At 36.5% G+C, this 10,258-nt stretch overlaps 1 protein-coding gene across 1 annotated transcript; it reads left to right on the top strand.

Moving 5' to 3' along the window:
- Positions 1 to 1,814: 1,814 nt before the first annotated feature.
- Positions 1,815 to 2,720, top strand: LOC125494751 (uncharacterized). Its single transcript, XM_048638530.1, has one exon. It carries the CDS (start codon positions 1,815 to 1,817, stop codon positions 2,718 to 2,720), a length of 906 nt encoding a protein of 301 aa, XP_048494487.1.
- The last annotated feature ends 7,538 nt before the right edge of the window (positions 2,721 to 10,258 follow it).

Genomic DNA, 10,258 nt, shown 5'->3' with positions numbered 1-10,258 from the left:
AGATTCAATGATTTGTTCACATCGTTCCAACATATAGAACTACTACATTTCCGTCCATACAACGCCTCATAAGGTGTCATTCCTATGCTCGAGTGATAACTGTTGTTGTACGAGAACTCAATGTACATCAAATGATCATCCCAATATCCTCCGAAATCCATCACGCATGCCCTCAACATATCTTCCAATGTCTTCATGGCTCTTTCTGTTTGACCATTTGTTGCTGGGTGGAAAACTGTGCTGAATTTCAATAGTGTACCCACGGCTGTCTGGAGCTGTTTTGAGAACTTAGATAAGAATCTCGAGTCTCTATCCGAAACGATGTCCGTCGGAACACCATATAGCCTAACTACCTCATTAAAATAAGCATCATCCAATTGTTTTAACGACCAAGTATCCTTCATCGCTATGAATCTTACCGTCTCGGTCAAACGATCCACTATTACCCATATTGCATTCTTTGCTGACCTCGTATTCGGTAATCCCATGATGAAATCCATAGAGATAGATTTCCATCCTGGCACTTCCAATGGTTGCACTTTTCCTCCATGTGTCGTATGTTGTATTTTCACCTTCTGGCACATTAAACATTTTAATACAAAGTCGGCTACTTCTTGCTTCATTATAGGCCACAAAAAGTGTTTCTTCAAATACTTATAAAGCTTATCTCCTCCTGAATGTATAGAATACGGCGAACTATGGGTTTCCCTTAGGATTCTCGTCTTGAGTTTCTCGTCTTTTGGTACACACAATCTTCGTTTATACTTTGCAACGCCATTCTCATCAATCTCGAACTCTGGTGCTTGACCGCTTTCTTTCATTTCTCTTAACTTACTCAACCACTTATCGGCATCTTGTTTCTCTTAAATCTCCTCAAATATAACCGGTCCAACAGTAAGAGCATTCAAATGAGCTTTCACATAACATGTTCATCATTTCCCTCCGATATTTCACTTTACGTGACTAACATCTTTTAATTCACGTCATCACATAAATCAGATACACATTTATGTCATCATGTTCAATCCAGTGTGAACATATTCAATCCATTTATAGCGATTTCAATAACTCATATCATATTCCCAATCATCACTTGAGTTTTATCACTGCAGATTCATAATTATTTCATTATCACATGTTCTTATCAATATCAACTTTCATAAAATCTCAATATTAATTACAATAATAATATTCATGATAATCATAACGATTTATAGTAATAATAATAACAATAATAATAATAATAATAATAATAATAATAATAATAATAATAATAATAATAATAATAATAATATAATCACAATAGTAATATTAATAATAACCTTAACATTACTAAATGACATTAATGATTTTAATAACGTTATGATAAACATATTTGTCATATCGTATATCGTCTAAGGTCATGATTCATAGTCGAAATCCATAGTCGTTATCCATTTTGTCATTCTTATTCATAATCCGCATTAAGTCGAAAATCCATAATTATAGCCCATACTTATAAATTTTATAAGCACATAATCACGTAATAAAAACCCTCGGCTGGTGCATGTTAAGGTGTTTGTCTAACCTGCACCTCCGGTTGGTATGGGCCGGAAAAAGAAGACTTCCGAGCAGGCGACTAGCTCGTCGACACCGGGATCTTCGGAGATGGTTGATAGTAATCCAAAAACTCAAGCTTTAGGTGACATAGTGGAGAAACTCAATGAAACAATAAATCTTGAGATATTACAGAGGTTGTGGAGAAATCTCACTTGGAAGATGCTCAACTACGATGGAAAAGCTTTACAACTCAGTCACGTATCTCTGAAAAAGGTATGGGATTAAATTTTGTAGCTTCGGTTGTTGTTAATGGTGATTTTGTTGCTAAGCTTGATAAGAAAGATGTGGATTCTCAAACGAAGAACTGGGAGGATGCTCTAGTTGTTTATGTTGTTGGCCAAAATCCCACTCTTACTTCGCTTTCACAATATGTGAATGTATTTTGGCATTTGAAGTATGAACCTGCCATTTTCAAACATGAAGAAGGTTTCTTCACTGTTAAGTTAAACACTAAGGAAGATAGAGATAGAGTTTTGCTCACTGGGCCACATTTATTTTATGGAAAAGAAATGATAGTGAATAAATGGTGTGCTAACTTTAATTTTCATGAGGAAATATTAAAGGTGGTGCCTGTCTGGGTGAAATTTCCAAATCTCCCATTGAGCTGCTGGGGTGGAGACTCTCTTAGTAGGATAGGAAGTATTTTAGTGGTACCTCTGTTTACTGATGAATGCACTAGTAAAGGTTTGTGCATCTCCTTTGCAAGAGTGCTGGTGGAGGTGGATGTAACTCAGAAACTTCAGGATGCAGTGATAGTGGAGGAGCCTAATGGCAAGTGCTTTACTCAGAAGGTGATATATATATGGCTTCCTCCTTTTTGTAAGAAATGTTGTAAGGTGGGTCATAATTGTGAAGTTAACTCTGAAGGTAGGGCAAAAACTAAGGTCATCCAGAAGTGGGTGCCTAAGAAAGTGAATGTTGCTACCACATCCAGCAATGTGGAGGTTCCCATCTCTAGACCTATAGAGGTTCCTGTACAAAAAATTGCAGAAGAGGGTGAAACAGAAGTAGTTATTACTCCAGTTGCTACCCCTGTGAATGTGGGCGCTGAACCAGAAGAAGGAGGAGCTTGGAAGGTAGTCACAAGGAAAACAAAGGATAAAGGGAAAAGGGATACATAGTGGAGTGCAGCTTCAGTTTGGCTCAGGTTTACCTGGGGGTGCTAGGGGACCAAATCCCTATTTATCCTAATGATATGCATCAGTTGGAATGTAAGGGGTATGAATGACCCCTTTAAGTTGAAGGAAATCAAAAATTTCCTTCAGCTAAATAAAGTAACTGTTTGTGCTTTACTTGAAACAAGGGTTAGGCCTCATAATCAAGCAAGATTCAGAAGAAATTTGGAGATAGGTGGAGCTGGCTGTGTAATTATGATTCTACAAATAAGGGTAGAATTTAGATTGGTTGGGTGAAAACTGAAACTAGGGTGAACTTGTTAAGTACTTCTGAACAATTTATGATTGTGGAGGTTCAGAATACTGAAGGAGAGTGTTTATTTCACTATGCTGCAGTGTATGGCTTACATACAATTGAAGATAGGAGGAGTTTATGGGTTGATCTGAGTAGATATGTTAATGGTATTCAGATTCCTTGCATATTAATGGGGGATTATAATGTTGTATGTCATGCAGTTGATAGATTGCAAGGAAATGACATTACACATGCTGAAACTGTGGAGTTTAGTAACTTCCTGATGGACAATTGCCTATCTGAAGCTCCTTCTAGTGGGACCTTCTATTCTTGGAGTAACAAGGGTCATGGTGCTGATGGAATCTCTAGCAGAATTCACAAAGCCATTGTTAATGTGGTATTTGTGAATAAATATGCAGATATTGTTGTGAAATACCTTAATGCAGGGGTATCAGATCACTCACCATTGCTCTTCTCTCTTGCTGACAATCACAATTCAGGTGGAGGTAGGCCATTCAGATTTCTTAATCATCTGGTAGAACAACGAGGTTTCTTAGAAATGGTAAAGCAAGCTTGGGGATCTGTTCATTGTAATGGGCAGCTGAGGAATTTATGGGCCAAACTTCACAAAACTAAGGAGGCTATTAAGTATTTTCATGCTAAAAGCTACTCCCATGCCCATTGTAAGGTGGATATCTATAGGAGACAGTTGGAGTTGATACAAAATAGTCCTGATCTGACTCATGATGAAGAGATTTAAGAGAAAGAAGGAAACTTTAGAGTTATTGAGGAGGTGGTCTCTCATTGATATGAGTGTTCTTAGGCAGAAAGCTAGAATTAATTGGCTATATCAAGGAGATGCTAACTCTAACTTCTACTTTACTGCTATCAAAGTGAGAAATGCTAAAAGCAAAATAACTGTGTTGCATAACTCACGAGGAAGGTGAGGTTCTCACTGAATCTGCTAGAATTAAAGAAGAGATTAAGACTTTTTACATGAAGCTTCTGGCTTCCAGCTCAGAGACCATTGAGACTATTGATATAGACATGGTTAGGAAGGGTCTTATGCTTTCACAACTGGCTTGTAGTATTCTAATACAACCAGTTATACATCAGGAAATTAATGTTGCATCAGCTTCTATTGATGATTCTAAAGCTCCAGGTTTGGATGGCTTCAATGTTGTTTTCTTCAAGAAAACTTGGGATGTCATTAAAACTGAAGTTTATTCTGGTGTTCTTGAATTCTTTGAGTGCAATGTGATGCACAAACCAGTGAACATCACTACTGTTACCTTGATATCAAAGGTTGAGAACCCAACTCAGGTCAAAGAATATAGACCTATTGCTTGTTGTACCATGATCTACAAAAGTATTTCAAAAATCTTAACAAAAAGGCTGCAGCAGGTGATAATAGAGGTTGTGAGTAGCTCTCAGTCAGGGTTTATTCCTGGGAGACAGATTGGAGAGAACATCCTATTAGCAACTGAGTTAATCAGGGGATATAATAGGAGTTATATGTCTCCTAGATGTGTCATTAAAGTTGACATTAGGAAGGCTTATGACTCTGTGGAGTGGGTCTTCTTAGAGAGCATGTTAAAGGAGTTGGGCTTTCCTAGTCAATTCATCCAATGGATTATGCAATGTGTTCAAACAGTATCCTACTCTATCTTATTGAATGGTTGTCCAACTAAACCATTTCTTGCTAAGAAAGGTTTAAGGCAAGGGGATCCCTTATCCCCTTTCCTATTTGCAATCATTATGGAGTATCTGAGTAGATGCATGGGTAATATGGGTTCAAGCTTCAATCATCACCCAAAATGTAAGAGAATTCAGCTCACTGATTTAATGTTTGCTGATGACTTACTCATGTTTGCAAGGGCAGATCAGGGTTCAGTGGTGGAGATGTTTAAAGCTTTTCATAAGTTTTCAAGAGCTTCAGGTCTTGAAGCTAACAATGACAAGAGCTGTATTTATTTTGCTGAAATCAGTCAAGATTCAGCTAATCAACTTGCAACATTAATGAATATGCCTATTAGGGAGCTCCCATTCAGATATCTTGGAGTTCCTTTGGCTGCAAAGAAGTTAAACTTCACTCAATGCAAACCCTTGATTGATAGAATAACTCACAGAGCTCAGGGATGGATGGCTCACTTCCTTACTTATACAGGCATATTACAACGTATAAAAGCTATTCTAGGGAGCATGCAGAACTTATGGGCTCAAATCTTCCTTCTCCCAAAGAAGCTTATTAGGGCAGTGGAGTCCATATGCACAAGGTTTTTATGAACTGGTTCTCTTGATCAGTCAAGAAAGGCTCCAGTTGCTTGGGAATTCCTTCAACTACCCAAAGCTGCTGGTGGGTGGAATGTTATTGATATGAAAGTGTGGAATAAGGCAGCTATACTTAAGCTGCTTTGGGCCCTTTCTTTTAAGCAAGATAAGTTGTGGGTTAAATGGGTTAATGCATATTATATCAAGAGAAGTACACTGATGGAGGTGAACTTGAGCAACAATATCTCTTGGATGTTAAAAAAGATTATTGCTTCCAGGAGATTGTTAGATGCTGTTGGAGGCTGGGATGCTATCAGTACACAACAGAAGTTTAGTATAAAAGAAACATACAAGCTACTCAGAGGCAACTTTGTTAAGGTTGATTGGAGAAGACATTTGTGCAACGATAACTCTACTCCAAAGAGCAAATTTATACTATGGCTAGCAATGCTGGACAGATTAGCTATTGCCAGTTTGGTGAGTCTTTGGAATACTAGCATTAGTCCTTTATGCAAACTCTGTGATCAACATGTGGAAACCAGACAACATCTATTTTTCACCTGTGAATATAGTAAAGATGTCTGGAGTCAGGTGCTTCATTATATTCAGAAACAGCCTTTAGCTGATGCAAATATTGAGCTGGATTTTGTGACCATGAAAGCCAGAAGTAAGAAGAGCTTGGATAAAGTATACATCATGCTTTACACTGAAAGTGTTTATGCTGTTTGGCTTCAAAGGAACAACAAAGTTTTTAAGAATTCTTTACTACCTAGTAGTCTCCTTGTGAAAGAGATTATCTTTAGAGTCTCTTGTAGATGTTGTGAGCTTGAAAGACAATTATTAATCACTTGAGCTCTGTTTATGTTGTAGAGTGTAGAAGGCTTGTTTCTTCACTCTGTTATTTGTACTCCAATATGTTTGGTAGTCAATAAAAATTTTGAATTGCCAGAAAAATCACGTAATCAATTCGTTTTATGCTAATAGGATCTATGTTTTGATGGACATCGGAGACCTCGTGACGCAAGCCCAAAGTTAAATCCACAAACGTATTAGCACTTCGGTACGGTATTCCTTGTTTACGCAATCGGAGTCTACAATAAATGTTAACGAGATCCAAGTTAGTTACCTAAATAACCCCTTTTTAGAATCAAAGTTATGGTTTTTAAATCATTTATGAAATCATTTTAAGTACTCACAAAATTACTTCAACTTCATTTTTATTAACTTGAATAATTATATTAAACATAGTAAACTAACTTTATTTTACTTCTTATTTTATTTAAGAAACGTTTATCAAAACTAAGTTGGCTAAAAAGGCCAACTTAATTGAGTAGGTTAGTTAGGAAATTATGAGTTTTAGTTTTCTTATTAAAAAAATAAATAAATGTAAACTAAAAAAACTAACCAAAACACAAATAAATTAAAAGGATAAAGGGAAAAAACGAGGTTTTTAAAACAAATCACTCAGTTTCTCATACTGAGAAACGAAATGAAGAGGTACGAAAGAAGGGGAGGGAAAACAAGGGAGCGAAGCAGGGGAGAGGCGAAGGAGGAAGGTGGCTTGGTTTTGGTCGGCGAAAGCAAGGCTCAGGCGACGGATTTCAGGTGGTGGTCCTCGCAGTGGCTGGGCAGAGCTGAAGGGCGACAGCAGGGCTGCGCGAGGGGGAAGGAAGGACAGCGGTCCGCGGTGGTTGTGTTTGGTGGTTCGATTGGTAATGTTTTTCAGGCGGTTGTATGGGTGGTCGGAGGTGGCTGTTTTCGGCAGAGAAATAAAACAGAGGAGGTTTGTTTATGGCGGTTTGAATTTTCATTTTTTAAAAAATTTTCAAAACAAAATTTCATAAATTAGGAAGAAGAGAATTGAATTGAAGCAAACCTTTTGAATTGTTTTGCTTGAGTAATTTGGTGAGAGAGTTCAGTATTTATAGAAGAGGTTTGTGCAGAAAATGTAAAGTTGTATTGAAATTCTTGGTTTGAGTGCTTTGAACCAGACGAGGGAGAAGGAGGGAGATGAAGGAAGGTGTTGCAAAATCTTGGTTTGAGTGTTGAATTCAAAAGAAGAAGAAGGGAGGAGATGAAGGAAGGTGTTTAGTTTTTTCTTGGTTGTTGTGCCTTGAATCAGTCAAAAGAGAAGGAAGGAGGATGAAGATGAGAAATTAGTTTTCTTCTTTCCTCTTTTGTTTTGTTTTGTTTTCATTTTATTTTTTTGGCTAAAAGGCATATGGCCGGGTATGGACTTGGCATTTGGGCTTTGTACAATATGGATGGACAATTATGAATGGACAATTAGTATAAGGATACCCATAACAAATGTAAAAGTTTATATAATTAGAAATAATGAAATGAATAATAAAATAAGTAAATGATTTATTTTGAACTTTGTTAAATAAGTCAAAACTAAATGAAATCATTATTTTAATAAACATAATTATCAAATAAAATCGCATTATCATAAAATAAATTTTGAGTGAAAATAATATTAAACCTTAATAAATAATAAAATAACTTCTGAAAACGGGGTATTAATACAACAGCCGTGACACTCGTCGCTCTCACATCACACTCCACTCGCACCACCATCGACGCACAGCGCGCCTCGCATAAATCCTCGACCAGCACTCGAAGCAACTCATCGATTTGCACACACAGCAGCAGCACACCACACAGCCTCGCTAGCACGCACCACTCGCCATGACTACACACACCACCTTGCAACCTCACTCGAGCGCACACATACACACCTCGCTTAATACTCACTCCTTGCCGGTCACACACACAACACGACCTCGTCGAAGGCTGACGAGATTCAGGGGGAAATAGTGATGAGGGAGAAAGAGATAGGAGGGAGAAAATTTGAGGGAGGAAAGAAAACAACTGAGGATTAAGGTTTGCTGATTTTTTTTTCTCCTTTTTTCCTATTTATAGGGCGGCAAGTCTAATAGGATTTGTTCATAAATCAACTTCCTATTTCTTATTTTATTTATTTCGAAAATTAAATAAAACCAAACCATAACATCATTAAGTATACTAAATAGGTTGCATAATTAAGTTATAATTGTAGGTTACCCAACTGTATTATTTTTTTTGCAAATAAAATTAAAATACTTTTCAATTATATTCTTTATATTTTCTTATTTATAAAGAATAACTCCCAAAAATACGGAGTATTACACGTATCCCTGCATAATCCTATACTCTATAGAAGATTTCATCTTATAGGCCTAGATCTCCGAATCTTCCAGTGTTCGGTGTTTCATCAGGTATTCTTTAGGATCTACGTCGTAACCCACCCATCTTGCGAAATTAAAGATAGGAAATAGTGCTAGTTTGTGAATTAAAGGTTTTAAAAATTTATATTATATATATATATATATATAATATATATATATATATATATATATATATATATATACATATATAAGAGATAAAACGGTTATTTTAAATTTTAGAACTCCTTGAGCACGTTCAAAATATTTTCAACAATTAAGTGTTTTAGTCCTAGAATATTTAAAATAAGGTTTTAATTCAACACCTTTTTGAAACATCTTTCATACCAATTCGGAGTTAACTTAGTGCTCCTAACCACTATATATGTACATATCCTTGCACATCCTCCTAATCTATTCATACTTCTAAGATTTCAAAGAACCTTTCACAAATTCAATCAAGTAAACAACACAAAATTTCATTCCATAGTACTTACAGACTTTCTATAAACATATCAAACATGCAAGGCAAGAAAAGAGATTACAAACAAAATCAATCCTATGATTTAATGCAAGTAAAAGTAAGCTATATGCTCCTATCCCATACTACCCATTTTAAAATTCTTTTTAAACATCTTTTGAAAATAGGAACTGGTTGTCTCAATTTTGTAACACCCCCAAAATCCATACACGTCTATATTATAGCCTTTCACCCAGCTACTAACCGTCAAACAAAAAGAACCATTAAGACCTTGGATGATATGTTAAGAGCTTGTGCCTTAGAATACTAGGGATCATAGGAAGACCATTTGGACCTCATAAAGTTCTCATAGAATAATAATTATCATGCTAATATTAAAATGGCCACATTCAAAGCACTGTATGGGAGGAAGTGTCATAGTCCTTTGTGTTGGAATGACATTAGTGAGACTGTGGTGTTAGGTCCTAAAATGATTCAAGAAAATGTGGATCAAGTGCAAGTCATTGAAGAGAACCTATAGGGTTGCATATAAGATAGACAAAAATCCTATGCGGATCAGAAGCTAAGGGAAGAAAATTATGAAGTTGGTGAAAAAATGTTGCTTGAGGTGTCCCAATTAAAGGAGTGATGCGATTTGGGAAAGAAGGGAAGCTAAGCCCTAAGTTCATAGGACCATATGAGATTTTGGCAAGAGTTAGTAAAGTGGCTTACCGCCTGGAATTACTCAACGAGTTAGAAAGGGTCCATAACGTATTTCACGTATCCCAAGTTCGAAAATACGTACCTGACGAGTCACGTGTCCTAGAACCTGAAAATGTCGAGTTAAATGAAACCCTGTCCTATGAAGATAAACCCATCAAGATCCTAGACCACAAGGTGTTAGTACGTGAAATAAAACGTCAAAATTGTGAAGGTGTTATGGAGAAATCAAAATATTGAAGAAGCCACAAGGGAAACAGAAGATGCGATGCGTCTGAAGTACCCTGAGCTTTTTCAAGGCGTAGGTAAGTTACGAGGCCGTAACTTTTCTTTTAAGGGGGGAAGAATGTGATAGAATTTCGCGCTTCTACCCTAAAGTTTGCTAAATTCTGTTAAGTCTGTTATTTATGTGTATTTATTGCTTGTGTGACATGTGAAAGTTAGAAAACGTCTGTGATTTATTGGGACTTAGAAGTGCAAAAGATCATCTTTAAGACTGGCTACCTTAAAGTTTTGGGATGAAACTTCCTTTAATGGGGGAGGTCTGTAATACTCCGTAATTTTGGATGTTAGTTTTTATAAATAAGAAAAT

The sequence above is a fragment of the Beta vulgaris genome, chromosome 2 (assembly GCF_026745355.1).
Source record: "Beta vulgaris subsp. vulgaris cultivar EL10 chromosome 2, EL10.2, whole genome shotgun sequence".
Classification (NCBI taxonomy): Eukaryota; Viridiplantae; Streptophyta; class Magnoliopsida; order Caryophyllales; family Amaranthaceae; genus Beta; species Beta vulgaris.
This window is presented reverse-complemented; position numbering and strand designations above follow the sequence as displayed.